At 40.1% G+C, this 18,903-nt stretch overlaps 1 protein-coding gene across 4 annotated transcripts in view; it reads left to right on the forward strand.

The window, feature by feature from the left end:
• The first annotated feature begins 1,660 nt into the window (after positions 1-1,660).
• The window catches only part of secisbp2l (SECIS binding protein 2-like), a 31,690-nt gene continuing 14,447 nt past the window's right edge, over positions 1,661-18,903 (forward strand). The window contains exons 1-7 of one of the 4 annotated variants that reach the window (XM_073930099.1): positions 1,661-1,795; positions 13,561-13,727; positions 14,992-15,295; positions 17,522-17,654; positions 18,061-18,281; positions 18,570-18,594; positions 18,832-18,903. The exon at positions 18,832-18,903 is cut by the window's right edge and continues 38 nt beyond it. In XM_073930099.1, the coding sequence (XP_073786200.1) occupies positions 1,775-1,795; positions 13,561-13,727; positions 14,992-15,295; positions 17,522-17,654; positions 18,061-18,281; positions 18,570-18,594; positions 18,832-18,903 (943 nt within the window). In that variant the 5' untranslated portion in view covers positions 1,661-1,774. Of the gene's footprint in view, positions 1,796-3,348; positions 3,420-13,560; positions 13,728-14,991; positions 15,296-17,521; positions 17,655-18,060; positions 18,282-18,569; positions 18,595-18,831 lie in introns of those variants that run through there. The other 3 variants (XM_073930100.1, XM_073930101.1, XM_073930102.1) reach the window with 3 other exon arrangements.

Consider the following 18,903-nt stretch of genomic DNA (forward strand, 5'->3'; position numbering starts at 1 on the left):
TGATTTTCTGCTTGCATATAAAAGAGTTCAAAGCAAATACATACAAATTACTATAATTATATTTATCATAATTATTATTCCGCTTTAGGCAGTGCGGTGGCGTGGTGGGTTGGACATTCACCTCACAGCTAGAAGGTCCCTTTTTTGAGTCTCAGCTGGGTCAGTTGGTGTTTCTGTGTGGAGTTTGCATGTTCTCCCCGTGTTGGCGTGGGTTTCCTCCGGGTGCTCTGGTTTCCCCCACAGTCCAAACACATGCGCCATAGGGGAACTAGGTAGGCTAAATTGTCTATAGTGTATGAGTGTGAATGAGTGTGTATGGGTGTTTCCCAGTGACGGGTTGCAGCTGGAACGGCATCCACTGCGTAAAACATGTGCTGGATAAGGTGGTGGTTCATTCCGCGGTGGTGACTCCAGATTAATAAAGGGACTAAGCCGAAAAGAAAATGAATGAATGAATGAAAAAACTGCAGCCTGATGTCATTAATTGGCCAAATAACCAACAGGCCAGCACATTCAACTGTGCTCAGTCTGAATTTGGCCATCTGCATAATAAAAAATCAAACATTAATATTATAAACATAGAGCTTCTTGAATTTTCTAATCTTTTTTGCAAAAAAAAGTCAATTTTGTAAGTTCATGAATAATAAAAACAGCCTAATTGATATAAAAAATAACATTTAATATAATAATATTATATTTAATATGCTGCTTTTGGTGCTTTAAATCGTAATTTTTTTTTCTTTCAAGAATAAGGAGATTCAAAAATAAAAGTTACTGTAGTAAACATGACTTCACTTACGTCAGATTCGATGTTTTTTTTGGACTGGGCGTTGGACTATAATTATTCGCATTTATTGGAAGCCTTTTTTTGATGCCTTCACAATTTATGATTGCATAGCAGTCAAAATAAGACAAATGAGCTCATGTATGGGACAAATTCTGGACCTCTTATTAGTGGGCGGTGGGTCTTTCAAACCACCCGAACCCCCCTCTAGCTACGAGCCTATATGAGTATGAGTGAAACTGAATGAGTAATCCTTCACTGCAAAACATACAGTATCCATAAATCAGCAGTTTTCCATATTCTGTGCTTCATGTCTTTATTTTTCCTGTTTGTTTTTTGCTTCTGATTTGCATTATGGGATCCTGATCTTTCTTCCAACAACTACTAAAAAAGTGACTTTCATTATCATGTGTGGTAGTGTGCAGTGCTATTGTGTGTGTTGGTGTTGTAGATTACGCATCAGAAACCTTGTAATAAACTGCAGCACATTTTTTGTTATTTTACAGACATATTTCTCTAGATATTATCTCTTAAATAATCTCAAACTTCTAAAATGTCAATAAAATCACTTTGCTAAACTGTAGAGTAAAATTTTCAATATTAAAAATGGACAGAGCAGCACATGATAATGCAATTCACCACCGCAAATACACACAAAACACATAGCATATATTAAACTGTGTCGGATTTGTTATGATGTTAACATGATCAGTTTACTGTATAACTGTCAGGAGTGTTATATAAATAAAATCATCTATGACAAAATGTCCTCAAAGCGCCAGGAATGATCGCTCTGCTCTCGAGCGCCTCTGTCGGCAGCAAGCGGAGTTGCAGCATTGCGTGTTGCTAATTCTGACCCTCCGCGGCTTCCATCCCAGATGAGCGTCAGTCAGTCGGTGACGGGCTTCAGAACCGGAGCAGCACCGGATCATGAGCGCTATCACGGCCTCCTGACAGCTGCACGGCTCGGTTCCGGTGTCAGGGAGCGAGATGGACGGCGGCGAGAGGAAGGTAATGTGGTTTAATGACATACAATCGCTGGCGACAACCGCTGGCGTCGCGTTAGCTTTAGCATTAGCAGCGCTCTCGGGATTAAAGTCCGTAACGGCGGAATAACCGATTAATTCCTCGGTTAAACGCTCGCTCGTGTGTGAGGTGAGCGTTAGGTGTGTTTCAGGAGTGTGTGTAATGGGTTTATTAGCGTTGACGCGATGTTGAGAGCATCAAAACAATGACGCTCCTGTTATGATCAATTACCGCGACTCATCGATTATTAACACGCTCGTCGGTTATAACGGGTCGCGCAGCGGGTATAAGCGCTTATTACAGTATTGTGCTATTACTCTTATGCTCTAAGTGGTGTTAATCTGTGATTAATATAGCGTTGAGTTGGGTATCAGCACACCTGAGGCTGCAGGATCCATCAGGAAACAGTATTGATCATCCACTGCTGACATATGACGAGAAACAATAACAGAAGGATAATCACTCATAAGAGATGCTCTGAGGTGCTGTTTGGAGTTTATTATTTTATGACCATCATCAGAGCTCAGCGGTGATTGAACACGAGCTCTGCTGTTAAGTCAAACGGCTGTGATTTGAGCTGTTTTGGACTGTTTACATTAACAGCGATGCTAAAACGTCAGTGAACTTGGCTGCTGGATGGTCTGGAGGTGTGTGTGTGTGTGTGAGAGAGAGTGTGTGTATGTGTTGTGTGTGTGTTTGTATTTTGTGTTTGTGTGGGTAAGAGAGAGTGCGTGTTCGTGTATATTTTGTATGTGTGCTTGTATGTATGTGAGTGAATGTGTGTGTTTGTGTGTGTGTTTGTATTTTGTGTTTGTGTATGTAAGAGAGTGTGTGTTTGTGTATGTTTTGTTTGTGTGCTTGTATGTATGTGAGCGTATGTGTGTAAGAGGTATGTAAATGTGTGTGTGTATTTGTATTTTGTGTTTGTGTATGTAAGAGAGTGCGTGGTTGTGTGCTTTGTTTGTGCCCTTGTATGTATGTGAGCCAATGCGTGTGTGAGAGTGTGTTTGTGTGTGTGTGTGTGTGTGTGTGTGTGTGTGTGTGTGTGTGTGTGTGTGTGTGTGTGTGTGTATGTATGTATGTTTGTTTGTTTGTTTGTATGTAAGCGAGCGAGCGAGTGTGTGTGTGGAAAATAGTGTGTGTTTGTATTTTGTGTTTGTGTATATAAGAGAGAGTGTGTTTTTGTGTATGTTTTGTTTGTATGCTTGTATGTATGTGAGCAATTGCGCGTGTGTGTGTGTGTGAGAGAGTGTGTTTGTTTGGGTAAGAGAAAGTGTGTGTTTGAGTGTTTTTTTGTGTGCTTGTTTGTATGTGAGCGAATGTGTGTGTGTGTGCGCGTGTGTGTGTGTGTGTATTTTGTGTTTTTGTGTGTATGAGAGAGTGTGTGTTTGTGTTTGTGCATTTTGTGTGTGTGTGTGTGAGTATGTAAATATGTATGTGTGTGTATGTATGAGCCGGTTTCTGATCAGACCTGATCCAGCAGGTTTTTCTGCATTGATCACATCGCTGGCGTGTGTGTGATGTTTCTGTCTGTCGTCAGATCAGTTTCTGAGTTTCTCCTGCTGTTTCCTGTGCGATTCTTCTCCTGTCACTGAACTACTTCTCCAAAGTGAGTGTGTTTGTGTGTGTTTGTCATCTCTAACAGGTCTGTTTGTTTTGAAAGTGGGCATTAATTGTATGTGAATGTGTTGCTAAACTAGTTGTTGTTGTTGTTTATGTTATTGGATGTTGTTCACCACAGCAACTTGTATACAAATTAAACTTCAGTGTGAAAGTAAAGATGATGCCTTTAGGTTCAGGGGAAGGTTAAGGTGTCTTAAAGGCCCATTCACAACAATCACGATAACTGTAAAGGTAATGATGACGATATAATTGTTAAAATGCTTGCCAGTGTTGAAGAACAGCAGAGATCCCAGCAGTAAACACACTGAGGAACGATATCAACACTGTCAGAAGGATTTGTGCCAGCGGATGAAGCATAAAACACTGACAACCAATCAGAATCCAGTCAAAATTAAAGCTCCAGACGACACTGAAGGACAACACTGTTTTTAAAATATTAGCTAAAGAGTGTGATTAATTGGTTATACAATGGGAAATAATGATAAAACATATACATTAGGGCTGCACAACATATGGTTTCAGCATCGATATCGCAACGTGTGCATCCGCAATAGTCACATCGCAGACTATTAAATGTTGTGTGTGAGTAGGCATGGACCGGTATAAGATTCTGACGGTATGATAACCTTGGATATAATTATCACGTTATTGTGCTCACTGCTCTAAAATACAATCTTTTTAACTGTCTGGGTAAAAAACTAAAGCTTTTGTCCCCTTTGAACACAATATATTTATTTTTTTAATATTTTGAAGCAGTAAACATGTCAAGCTGAATAATTCAAATAAATCATTGACTTCTGCTGTCTTCATTAGTTTCAAAATCACTGATTTCTTTACAATTTAAATGACATCTTTGGATATAGTTTCCGCTGGAGATACTGCTGTACTCCAAAACATGTAAATAAAAAATCTTACTTCTACCTTAGGAACGGTATTACCGAACATTTTGGCGGTTTTAGGTCCTTGACTCTTCCAACTCTCATTATACCTCGAACATTGTTATATCCCATGCCTATGTGAATTTCAGTTAACTGCGTGCTACAGAACATGTGTGATTTGCGGAGATGCTGCTAAGTTTAACCATAATAGAGCAAAGGCGTGGGCTTGCACTTGACATTGGTGGGGATCTAGGACTCCACCAAATAATTTTTTTGAAAAAAGCTCCTCATGCCCACCTTTTTTTTTGCTGCCACCATCCATACTTGTGTGTCACCCACCTTAAAGCTGGAATTATACTTTCGCCTGGTGCCATATCGCATACCTCCGCTGACTGTGCGTGCACGTCGCGAAACGGCCGAGGCTATTGTACTCGCTGCTTTCGCCGTTGTGATATTCTTTAAAACAACAGGGGGCGGTCAAAAGAAACTGACGTAAAGTCAGACGGATAAACAGAAAAGTAGAACATTTCCGGAACTACGTCATTTCATAATGTCGTTTTTATATTTTCAACTAATGATTCTTTATTGTTTTTCTAAATTATTTTAATGATTATTAGCATTTTTAAAACCATTCAAGATTTTTTTAAATCAGATCACCTGCTTTTGTTCATATCTCGGACAGTTTTACTATTTAAAGTTTATTATTATATTAATCACAAGAGATCATGGGTTGCTCTACAGATATATTTTTATTATGGCAAGAATAAAAGCAAAAAAAAAAAAAGAAATTATTTTTTTGGAAAAAGATTCTTTTTTTGATTTAGCCCGCTCCACAAATATATAAATCAGTGTTACCGGTGGGTAAACATATTCTGTATTTGTAATAAATGACAACAGAACATGAACTATTCTACAAATATATGTTTTATTATCACAAAAAAAAAACACACTAACTAAAAAATACAGATGATTTTAGATTTAGCCCGCTCCACAATTCACACATTATTGTCTGGCTAGTTTCTGTCCTCTTCTTATGCTAAAAAGACAATAATAGTCCAACATTCCTGACCATTATCACCAATAAAGCCTAGAACCATCAGTATATTGTAAACCGATAGGTTTAAATATTCCTTCCCAGTTATCAAAGAAATGCTTCTGTGACTTCATTATAGTTCTGTAACTTTTAAACTTTTTAAATTAAACCAAATATATCAGTGTAAAACCTATACATGGTGGAAAAACATATTCTGTGATTGTGTACCTGTGATTGTCTCCACTTTTGCCATGGCCTCTTTTGGTTTTAATAAACTTATCCTTCAGGTTTTTCCAAACCTTTTAACAAAAGCTTTCTCCTTTCACATGGATGTTGCAATTTCTAGGCAAGAATTATTGGTCATTAGGTTATCTCTCTGATCACGGGTCATAAGATGTGTGCACAGGCATTCTGTTTCAGACTAAATCTCTTCAAAGTGTTTCATATTCAACTCAAATCAGTTGCGGTGGCGCCGCGCACACTGTTCACTCGATGGGCATTTTTTGAGACTCAAGTTACTGATTTGAGTTGAATATGAAACGAGATGAATATGAATAAGATGAAAGACTGTGTAAATGCAAGGGCTGCCAGTAGCAGCAAGCTAGCACAGAAACTCCATTGAAAATACTGGATTAAAATGTTCATATTTTAAAGACATGACACAGACAAAAGATTATTTAATGTAGTGCTTTTTATCCGGTTTGAAACACACTTTATGTTATATATTAATCAGGCAGTGAATATCTCAGCTTTTTCAAGAAATCAGATCTTCAACATGGGCATTTTATAATGTTCACCGGACATATGCTTGGGCTGGATTACTGAAAATTAATATTCTGTGCCATTTGAGATTATTAAAAGCAGAATCTAAACTGATCGTTATCCTTAGGTAGCACGGTGGCTCAGTGGTGGCTTCACAGTAAGAAGGTCGCTGGTTCGAACCCCGTCTAGGTCAGTTGGTGTTTCTGTGTGGAGTTTGCAAGTTCTCCCATGTTGGTGTGGGTTTCCTCTGGGTGCTCCGGTTTCCCTCACAGTACAAACACATGCGCTATAGGGGAACTGATCAACTACACTGGCCGTAGTGTATGAGTGTGTGTGTGTGTGTGTGTGTGTGTGTGTGTGTGTGTGTGTGTGTGTGTGTGTGCGTGTATGGGTGTTTTCCAGTTCTGGGTTGCAGCTGGAAGGGCATCCACTGCGCAGTACATATGCTGGAATAGATGGCGGTTCATTCCGCTGTGTTGACCTCTGAAATAGAAATTAGGCTGAATGAATGATAGATTGATTAATTGTCAGTGTGGACACTAGTATATTTAGCGTTATACTTGATGTGAACAGGCCTTAACACCTGTAAAATGCTCAAGCAGCTGGAGATGGACAGATTAAAGGCATTTCTGTCTGTATGTTTCTGTCCTCCATCCCTCTGTCTCTCTGAGTTTCTTTGTTCTGTCTTTCTTCAGCACAAAACCCCTCTGTTTCCTCCACACAGCAATGCTGAAAAGACAAAAGCGTTCCTCCTCACTGCCATCATTCAGCCCACAGTGAGCAAATCACAGCTTCTCTCTCCCTCTCTGCGTCTTTTTCTGATGCTTTGTCTTATGTTTGCAGATTTTAAGGTTATATTTTTTTAAAGTTGGTTTTATTTTTGGTTATATGTTTGCAAAAAATAATAATAATAAGAGAAAAAATGAGCAACCGAGGGATTTTGTTGCTGGAAAAAAGTCTATTTTACCTGACAAGATGAGAAAGAATAGAGGGTGAAGTTGATCGAGATGTGGTGCAAGTTTTTACAAGCTTGTTTACAGGTTTAGATGTATTGTATGAAACTGTGAGTAATATTGAAGAATTGGATAGTGTGTAATTGAATTTGGCAATAATGATTGTAATTATAAAGTAAGGCTACACACTCACTATCACTGGAGTGGCACCTTTTCAAAAGATACCAATTTGTACCTAAAAGGTCCACATTAATACCTTAAGGGAGCATATTAGTACCTAAAAAGTACAAAAGTGTTCCTCCTGAAATTTCTAGGTAGTCATGTATACTTTTGAGGTACCAATTTGACCCTTTAAGTACAAATGTGTACCTTTTGAAAAGGAACCACCCCAGTGACAGCTCGAGTACCTTTATTTCTGAGTGCACTGAAAAAATGTCTAAAGTTGTTGCAAACAATTTGTGATGATTTTAAACAAACAAATACAATTTAAAGTTGATGTTTAACTTCAGTTGTTTGTTTAAATTCAGCCCAAATAAATTGTTTACGACCACTTAACTTTTTTTGAGAGATATTATTATTATTATTATTATTATTTAATATTCAATATTTTTCACAGGTTCTGTTTAGTGTAAACTATGGGTAAACGACCACTATCATTTTTTTTCAGTGTATGCTCTGTTAAAGAGGGAGAATTGATTTTTGCAAATAGTTAACAAATAAATAACATTGAGTTATTTATTTAACCCAACGGTTGAGTTAAAAATATTTGGTGCTTTGTTGGGTTATTTTTAACCTTTATTTGGTTATTTATTTAATAACTCGACTAGTTGGATTAAAATGTTTTAATTTCGACAGTCAGCTGATTTACCTGGCACAGAACAGCTGTATAAATATGCGTGTGTAATGTTGTTTTTGTGTTATAAGGTTTATTTAAGCTCTAATGCAATATATTGTTTTTTTTTTTTATCAAATTACCTTTCCGTGTCGTGTTTTTATCTCTCTGTTTCACCATTTCTTTTAATTACGGATGACACTGTGCGCTTCAGTCGATGAAATGGATGAAACGCTTTTTCCACCTCCCGTGTTCACCTCTATGCAGGTTTTTTTCGGAGGAAATTACACATATTTGAGATTTCGGGCATCATTCTCGTCTTTAGGACCCAGCGGTGACATCAGCGGTGTTGCTTGGTTAAGGCATGTTGCCTTTTCATTAAAAACACTGTGCTTTCACCAGGAAACCATATTGTAATAGTAGTTATAGTAGCAATAGTAATACCAGAATGCAAAAAATAACATTTAATCAAAATAACCCAATGCATTGATTTAAATTATATAACCCAGTGCATTGGGTTAAAATAACCCATAGTTGAGAAACTGTCTTAATAACCAATGGTTGGGTTATTTTTAACCCACCTATTTTAATTGAGTCTAAACTAAATTAGAGATTTAAATAAAGCAAATATCCTGCTGTCTCTAATCAAAGCTGCTTTATTTACATGTCAGTTATTAGTAGTATATCATGTTTTGTCAAAGCATTTATACTTTTTATACTTGATTGTTTTTCGAGGAGTCAAACTGTTTTCAGGTATACAGTGCATGGTCTTTGTTTCATAAATTAAATTTGGTACAGTTTCTCATATATAGGCCTGAATGCTTTTAAATCCCTCACACAGTCACAGGCCTCAAAAACACTTATTATATCATATATTTTGTTGTATAATTATAATCCAGACTCAATATTGCGTTTAGTCACGATGTGACTATTGTGAATGATCACGTTACGATATTGAGACTGAAATGATATATTGTGCAGCCCTAGTTTAAAATATTGAATATTAAATAATAATAATATCTCTCAAGCTCAAACTCTTCCATATGAATCTGTGCTGTCTCGTTGCTTTTTTCATTTGTATGTTAATTTGAGATATTTATACCCCACTCAGTTTAATGTGCACGTTTAGTCATATTTAAAGAGAAATCCTTCTGTTATCATTTACTCTTCCTCATAACATTGTCTGTTATGACTAGTTCTCAGTGTAAATAAAGATATTTTATATACACCAAACAACTTTCATTCATTGTATGAACGAAAACACTGAGGCATAACATGTTTAATGCATGAAATTATTCAATAGAGTTATTGAGATGTGTTTTGCCCACTCAGTGAAAACAGGTTATTTCCTTCTCAGCATTCTTCTAAATATCTTCATTACCAGACGAATGAAAGACATACAGGTCTAGATGGACAGAATGAGTATTTTTAGCTGGATTATCTCATTATAGTGTGTGTGTGTGTGTGTGTGTGTGTGTGTGTGTGTGTGTGTGTGTGTGTGTGTGTGTGTGTGTGTGTGTTCTTGAGTAATTAGCTTAACATCAGGCACCATCTTCACTTTAATCCTGATGTCAGTCCTCTATTTGAACCTGTGTTCATCTGTCTTCATCATATACGTGTTCTCCGTTGTCCGTCACATGATGTTCAGCTCTGTCGTGTTCGCTCTGTCGCACTTTTAACTCCTTTTATTGCTGTTTTTAGGAACTTAAAAGTCAAAATTGTTGAATTTAAATTATTTTCAGAATATTTCCAAGTGCTGTTTAACAGAGAACAGTTTTCAACTCATTTTAAACATCATAGTTTTAAGAACGCATTTCTTTAGTGTTTGCCATGATGACAGCACGTAATATTAGACTAGATGCTTCAAGTTGCTAGTATTTAGCTTAAAGTCACATTAAAAGGCTTAATAGGTTCATTAGGTAAATCATTACTGCAGTGGTTTGTTCTGCAGACAATCAAAAATATTTCTTAAATATTTCCCAGTATTTCCTAATAATATCGACCTTAAAATAGTAAACAAAAAACTGTTTTTTTTTGTCAAGCTAAAAGTAAGAAGACTTTACCCTGAAGAAAAAAAAAATATAGAAAATACTGTGAACATTTCTATGCTCTGTTACCTGAAATATCTGAAAAAGTACTAATAAAAACCAAGAGGAGGGTGAACAGTTGTGCTTTCAGTGAAAATGCAGGTTGTTTATTTCTGAACATTCTTCTAAATATCTTCATTAACAGAGGGAATAAAGAAATGCAGGTTTGGATGGACAAAATGCGTACTTTTAGCTGGATTGTGTACTATGATCAATAATATTATTGAACTTTTTTTTTTTTTTTTAATTTCAGCCAAACTAAAAAAGTAAGACTTTCTCTAGAAGAAATAATATTATAGGAGGAAATACTGTCAGAAATATAAAAAAAAAAGAGTTCAAAGTAGAGAGAATAATTTTGGCTTCAGCTGTTTGCAATGGTAATGTCGATGCTAATAGTCTTAGTGATTGTGCTGCCGATTGGATTAATTATGGATGTATGGAGGGAGATTTTGAAGTTGTGCTGATGTTTGTGGACTGATGTGACTGTCTGCGATCTGATTGGCTGATCAGATGCCGCTGATCTGCTCAGCTGTGTGTGATGTCACAATCGGATGAGTGACAGACTCCGCCCACTGCCAACTGAACAATGATCACTACTGTATATTGGAGTACACACGCTCCATTCACACACACACACACACACACACACACACACACACACACACACACACACACACACACACACGCGAACACACACACACACACAGCGCTCAGGGTCTTGCCATCAGAAGTGTCTTTGTTTCTAATCAGAGTGATTGTGTGTTTAATCAATCAGCTATCGGGATCTAGTCATTGTGCATTTATGTTTGTATATTATGATGTATTTTGGTTTCTGCTCAGTTGTGTTGTCTGGATGGTTCTGATCAGGAAGAGGAGTTTTTCCAGATGGACACTTTTAAAAAGGATGTTATAGGGTCCTATGAAATTTATCATCACCCTATAAATTCATCAGTTCCCCTATAGCGCATGTGTTTGGACTGTGGGGGAAACCGGAATACCCGGAGGAAACCCACACCAACACGGGGAGAACATGCAAACTCCACACAGAAACACCAACTAAACCAGCCGAGACTCAAACCAGCAACTTTCTGCTAACTACTGAGCCACCGTGCTGCCCCTATACAACATAATGTAGTTTTGGTATTAAGTTGTTTTTATTATCTGTCTAATGGAGTCTTAGTAACAGGATGTGTGTGTATGACAGTGTCTGGTGCATATAGGTGCACTGTGGCCTCACAGCAAGAAGGTCTCTGGTTTGAGTCTCGGCTGGGTCAGTTGGTGTTTCTGTGTGGAGTTTGCATGTTCTCCCCGTGTTGGTGTGGGTTTCCTCCGGGTGCTCCGGTTTCCCCCACAGTCCAAACACATGCGCTATAGGGGAACTGATCAACTACACTGGCCGTAGTGTATGAGTGTGTGTGTGTGTGTGTGTGAATGAGTGTGTATGGGTGTTTCCAACTACTGTGTTGCAGCTGGAAGGGCATCCGCAACACCAATATATTCTGTACTGTTAACATTTATTTAGTTTCTCTCTATGATTCTGTGTTTAGCCTCTCACACTGTGCTCTGGGTTAATTATTTTATGCTGTGTGTGTGTGTGTGTGTGTGTGTGTGTGTCAGTGTTGGATAAGAAGGTTATATACTATCATTTTAAGCCATCTTACTTTTTAAACAAAAATCCAAAATGACATAACACACACCTTCACACCACTGTCCTTAAAAAGTAACACATTTAGTGTTTTAAGTGTCTGCAGACTAATATTTGACTTTTTTCCCAACACTGTGGCTTTTATAAGTGTTGTTGAGATTGAGGAAGTGTGTGCGTGTGCGCGCGCGCGTGCGTGCGTGCGTGCGTGCGTGCGTGTGTGCGTGCGTGTGTGTGTGTGAGTTCATTCAAACGCATGTTCAGCCTGTGTTGTTGGTGTGTGTGTGTGTGTGTGTGTGTGTGTGTGTGTGTGTGTGTGTGTGTGTGTGTGTGTGTGTGTGTGTGTGGTGATGTGCTTCACATGCACTCCAGCTGCTTAGTCTTTAACTCTTCCTGGTGTGTGTGTGTGTGTGTGTGTGTGTGTGTGTGTGTGTGTGTGTGTGTGTGTGTGTGTGTTTGTGTGTGTGTTTATGGGAATGATTGAGATCTGTGCGGTGAATGTGTGGAATGTGATGACATCATCATCATCATCATCATTACAGTCACCTGACTTGGGTCACATGATCAGGCTGTGTGTGTGTGTTCATGGGTTGTTGATAGAAGAGATACAGCTGTGGCTGGAAGTTAACAAGAATTATTTATATTATTAACTAAGTTACCAATTTAATTTTATTATTGTGTGTGTATATGCATCTGTGTGTGAGATTGTATCTAAGTGTGAGTCTAAGAGCAATCGTCTGTGTGCGTGTTTGTGAGTCTTGGTCATTGTGTGTGTGTGTGTGTGTGTGTGTGTGTGTGTGTGTGTGTGTGTGTGTGTGTGTGTGTGTGTGTGACAGCGAGAATGTGTTTGAGATATTCTATGTAAGTGCGAGTCTAAGAGAGATTTTGTGTGTGTGTGTGTGTGTGGTATGAGTGTTGTCACAGGAAATGTGTGTTTTCTGACAGACGTCGGTGTCTGAGTAATTACCCACAATGCTTTGTGGCTGTCAAAATAAAGGCCTGTCATGTCCAGTGTATGTAGAGTAGACAGCATGTGCTGTACAGAGCCAGCGGCTGCAGTCACAACAGCAGAAGAGCTGCAATCATCTTCATCTCCTCCACACAACACTTGATCTTCAGCAGTAATTGGAGGATGAGCTATTATTTGCAGCTTTATTATTGCAAATGGACTTTATTTCTGTTTTATTGCAGCTTATTCTTCTGTAACAGCACAATTGCTGGTCCTCATTACCTCTGATCCTAATATACTTCACTGTAGACTCATGGTGCTTATTTACAGAGCAGTTTACTGGACATCCTGAATCTTTTCTATCTTGCTGAATCTGTCTGTTTTATCAGAGCATGATGATTTGTTTTATTTAGAGTCGTTCTGGGCGATAAATGAAGATGTATTATATGTAGTGTTTGAACATTCATTTAAAACTGCTAGATGGGGTTTAGTATTAGCTTAAAGAGCCCTCTAGTGGACACCAGAGAAAACACCACAGGATTTCAGCTTTTACTGACAAAGTAGAACAGCTATTCATTTAACAATAATAACTATTATTATTATTACTATTATTAGCTGTCGCCTCACAGAAGGAAGGTCGCTGGTTTGAGTCTCGGCTGGGTCCGTTGGTGTTTCTGTGTGGAGTTTGCATGTTCTCCCCGTGTTGGTGTGGGTTTCCTCCGGGTGCTCCGGTTTCCCCCACAGTCCAAACACATGCGCTATAGGGGAACTGATCAACTACACTGGCCGTAGTGTATGAGTGTTTCTCAGAGATGAGTTGCAGCTGGAAGGGCTCCCACTGTGTAAAACATATTCTGGAATAGTTGGCGGTTCATTCTGCTGTGGCAAAAGCCGAAAAGAAAATGAATGAATGAATGAATGAATGAAAGCAATAATAATATTGAGCAGATATTAAAGCCAGTTGTTTGACGTGTGTGTGTGTGTGTTTCAGGATGTAAAGCTCTCTGCTGAAGTGGAACCGTTTATTCCTCAGAAGAAAGGCGTGGATTCTTCATTATTACCCATGAGTCTGTGCGGTGAGGGCGGAGCTGAGCCCACGCAAATCCCCTCATACCTGATCACCTGCTACCCGTTTGTGCAGGAGAATCAGAGCAGCAGGTACACACATACACTCTGACATGCCTAAACACACACACTCTCTCACATAAACAAGGGCACTCTCCCTGACATGCACGTGGACACACACACACACACACACAAACACACACACTCTCTCTCTCTGACGTGTAAACGGACACAGTTTTCATGTGTGTATGTATTTGAGCGAGCGAGTTTGTGTATGTTTGAGGGAGAGTGTATGTGTTTGTGTGTGTGTGTGTGTGTGTGTGTGTGTGTGTGTGTGTGAGTGAGTGAGTGAGAGAGCCTGTGTAAGTATTTGAGTGTGTGTATTGGAGACAGTGTGTTTGTGTATGTATTTGAGAGAGTGAGTGTGTGTGTGTGTTAAAAGTGATTGTGTATGTGTGTGTGTATTTGAGAGAGAGAGAGAGAGTGTGTATGTGTGTGTCTATTTGAGAAAGAGAAAGTGTGTATGTATTTGTGTGAGAGAGAGGGAGAGAGAGAGAGAGATAGTGTGTGAGTGAGTGTGTGTGTATTTGTGAGAGAGAGATTGTGTGTGTGAGTGTGTGTGTGAGTGAGTGAGTGAGTAAGTGTGTGTGTATTTGTGAGAGAGAGATTGTGTGTGTGTGTGTGTGTGTGTGTGTGTGTGTGTGAGTGTGTGTGTATTTGTGAGAGAGAGAGATTGTGTGTGTGTGTGTGTGTGTGTGTGTGAGTGTGTGTGAGTGTGTGAGTGTGCGAGTGAGCGAGTGAGTGAGTGTGTGTGTATTTGTGAGAGAGATTGTGTGTGTGTGTGTGTGTGTGTGTGTGAGAGAGTGTGTGTGTGTGTGTATTTGTGAGAGAGAGAGATTGTGTGTGTGTGTGTGTGTGTGTGTGAGAGAGAGATTACCTCTATTCCCGGTTGATCCTGGTTCTTTTCCTTCCTGTTCACTATGAATTGAAGGAAGTGCACACTGTTTGCTTCTGTGTGTCGAGTTGTGTGTGTGTGTGTTTCAGCTGAAGTGTGTGTGTGTCACCAGATTGATATTGTAAATACAGAGTTTTCAAACATTTGCAGCTCTGCCCATGTCCAGAGTCCTGCCTTCGTCTCTCAGCGTTAGTCCTGATAGTGTGTGTGTGTGCATCTGTAATGTCTGATGTGTGTGTGTGTGTGTGTGTGTGTGTGTGTGTGTGTGTGTGTGTGTGTGTGTGTGTGTGTGTGTGCGCGTCTGTAATGTCTGATGTGTGTGCGTGTGTGTGTGTGTGTGTGTGTGTATGTGTGTGTGTGTGTGCGCGCGTCTGTAATGTCTGATGTGTGTGTGTTCTTCAGTCGGCAGCTGCCCATGTATAACAGTGAGCACCGCTGGCAGCAGCTGAACCCGGGCCCCGGCGGGCCGTACCTGGCGTACCCCATCCTGTCGTCTCCTCAGCCGCCCGTCAGCAGTGATTACGCCACATACTATCACGCCATCATGCCCACACCCTGCCCGCCAGTCATGGGCTTCTACCAGCCGTTCCCGGGGCCGTACGGCGGGCCCCTGCTGAACCCCCTGTCAGACTGCAGCGACAGACCCCTGCAGCCGGGGCAGACCCCCAGAGCCAGAAGCGGAGCGCGCACACCTGTGCTGCAGAAGGTGAAGCTGCACTGACAGAACACTACACAGCATTTCACACACACTCCAGTTTCTGTGTGTGTGATCTTAAAGAGACAGTTCACCCCAAATGATCATTACCTGTTAGTTCACTCACACACAGCTCGTCCAGGATGCAGGTGACCGGTTTGTTTTGTTCCCTCTGTATATTAATCTGTACATACACTGAAATTAAACACTAATTACAATGAACTTACTGTGTGAAAGCATGTTTGCTTGTTGTTTTTTCTTTATTAGGTCAGACAGAAAACAACACCATAAATACAATATAAATACTAATGATGCACACAGATATGAGGGATGCTCTGATCAGGATGTGTGGAGCCGATACAGAGCACTGATTCTGATGCTTCAGGGTTTATAAAACTTTACCAATGCATAAAGCACATTTCCCCTCTAAGTACAATACTAAAGTGGAGCTTTCTCCTTTCCTAAAAGAATAAATGATGGATGCTGCATATATAATTCCTTAAACACATCTCTCATAAACATTTAGTGTGGACATGTCATGATCAGAAGCAGCTTTACACAAAATAATAGATTAAACAGATAAAAAAGGTGAGAATAATGACTGACAATGCAATTTGGAAAAACTGCAAGTGATGGAAGAGGAATTCAACATGCCTCAGTGAAACACCTAAACTAACGCTTGGGATTGGTTCATGTAATCGGCCAGATAAGCAAGTCATCAAATGTGATTATCGGCCGATGCCGATCGATTGGAGCATGCCTATTTTATATATATATATATATATATATATATATATATATATATATATACATAACATGCCATAAAAATCAGGCACTAATACAATTCACCAAACTAAAAACTATCAGGAAACATAATTATACACAAAATATACATGAATAAAATAACAAGAAAATAATAATTAATCTGTGAATCAATTAACAGGAAATCACTTCAAAGTCCACATGAAATCAAAATGTTTATTTTGCTTAGCTCTCATACTTACTCTGAAGGTGAACAGTTGATTTGTGCAAGTCAATCCTCTGAATAAACTGTGTTATTGGTAATCTGCTTCTGCGTTTGGATTGGCTGCTTTTCTGATGATGCCAGTTTGACGCTTCTGACACAATATTCTTAGCCACGCCCTCTTATTCACTATCGCCCTTAAGGCGAAACAAGTAAAAAATAAGAGGGGGAAGCCAAACATCACGTTACAAAAGTTTTATTTAAGCCCACTGTGATCAAACATTAGGCAAGAACGCCCCGCCAACTCACACGCCGCTGGTCTCCATCCCAACCCTTAGCCGGAAGAATCAGACTCTCAAACAGTGGCAGGGCGCTGATAAAAGAGAGCTCACTTAGACTCAGGTGTTCCCCATTCACCTGATTATGCCCCGCAATGTTACAGCGCATCTGTAGAGGGAGCAAAACAGACACACAGACAGACACGGCAGACAAATGACAGCGCAGCAGGCGTCACATCTTAGCCCTGCTGCTTGTACTGTTACAGTCCATTCACACAGGGCAGCAGCGTCAACGCTTACCATTCACTATGAATGGGTGACATCAGGCGTTGCTGAACTGCGTTGTGGATCTGTTGGCACCGCTTTAGTGGCGTTTCTTGCAGAAGTTGGGACTTTCTCAACTTTTTAAGCATTGATAGAAACGTCAGCCAATCAGATCGCTTTATGCACAAGCTCAGACAGTGGCCTATCGCTGACTAATTTCATTGGCTGATGCTGCTATGATGATCGCATCAGCCCCAACTTCAGACACGCCCTCTGTCAAGCGTTGACACTGTAGCCCCATGTGAATCGGGTGTTATGAGGGAATTATGCAAATATCCTAATGACTTTAAGAAATTACTTCAATAAATAAAAAAATATAAATACAATTATGAAACAACAAATTTAGCAAAATATGTATTTAATATATATAAACTTTATACGACCATATATTTTTACCATAAACAACAGCAATTTACTATCCAAATGAAAGAAAAACAGCATAATATTCCTTTCAAAGACTGTGCAGGCATTATCAGGCTGTATTTGAGTTAATATTTACTCCTCTGTATGGAGTTTTTATCACATATGCAGTTTTGCTTTTCCAACACCTCAACAGTTCCATGTTTTACTCTACATCTACATTTATTCCTGGATTCTGTTCCTGCTGAACTGAACTTGGACTGTATATTCTGAGAGTAAAAGACATCTAAGATGTGTGTTTGTCTTCTGCAGCAGCCGATGGTTCAGCCAATCAGAGCCAAGCGTCCTGTGATGCGGAGCGTGGCGGTGCAGAAGGAGGTGTGTGCTGCTGGGCCTGATGGGAGGTCCAAGACAGTCCTGCTGGTGGACGCAGCGCAGCAGACGGGTAATGACCTTTGGCTGCTTGTATGAAACACTCTGCTGTTAAAGGTGCCATATCTGCCCTGATTCAAGAGCTTACAATGTTCTCTGATATCTACATGGTAGGTTTATGGCTTTGATAAGTTCACAGAATCTCCAGAATAGGTGCTCATATATTGCTCCATAAATTACCCCTGCAATCAGAAGGTCCATATTGACCTTATTTGGATTGGTCGTCAATATAATGAACTCAGCTCTAACATGCAGCTCTCACACACACACACACACACACACACACACACACACACACACACACACACAGCATGATGCACACTGAACACAGCCAACACTAACCTCCCCAACACTGTGCATAAGTCTACCTTTGACCTCCAGTCCTGCAGTGAGCTCTGTGTGTGTGTGTGTGTGTTCAGATTTCCCTGGCGAGGCATCCGGCGGTGTCAGGTGTGTGTCAGATCAGGTGAGCCCCCAGCAGTGGAAGAACAAGCCCCGGCGCAGGCGCACGTCTCAGCAGGAGTCATCCAGTGAGCAGGGGGCGAGTGAAGCAGACATCGACAGCGACAGCGGATACTGCAGCCCTAAACACAACCAGGGGGCCGCAAACCCCTCCAGCAGCCAGAACACCAACACCGCGGTACACACTGCTGCATCACAGTACACTGAGCATCACACCGGTGCTGTGCGGGTTTAACTATTCTGTGACGGCTCAATAGTCCTCACTTACAAACCACACACTATTGAGGACAATATTACTAGTCCTCTTGAATTAAAAGTGATTATAAATCCACATGTTATTAGCATGTAATGATGTGGAGTTGTGTTGCGTTAGGCAGTATTGTTAACCTTATAGAAAAACTGTGGAAGTCTATGCAATGTCCCCACTAACATAGTGAAACAAGCCTGTGTGTGTGTGTGTTTGCAGGCTGTGGATGCTGGCATCATGACAGGTAAGATCTCTCTCTTCCACCTGAACTCTCAGGGGTGTCTGTAAGTGTGTGTGTTTCTGGTCACATCAAGAAGGATGCCTATAACAGGCAAATGAGTGTGTGTGTGTGTGTGTGTGTGTGTGCGTTTCTGTGTGTTTGTGTTTGCGTTTGCTTGTTTCTGTGTGTGTTTTTGGTGTTTTTGTGCTTGCACTTGTGTGTGCATCCATATATATGTGTGTGTTTGTGTGTGTTTGTCAGCTGTGAGCTGGGGGAGTGTGTCCTCTCCGGGCGTCCAGAAGCCGTGGTCAGACAGAAGCACACTCTTTCACA

Source organism: Danio rerio, chromosome 18, assembly GCF_049306965.1.
Source record: "Danio rerio strain Tuebingen ecotype United States chromosome 18, GRCz12tu, whole genome shotgun sequence".
Lineage (NCBI taxonomy): Eukaryota > Metazoa > Chordata > Actinopteri > Cypriniformes > Danionidae > Danio > Danio rerio.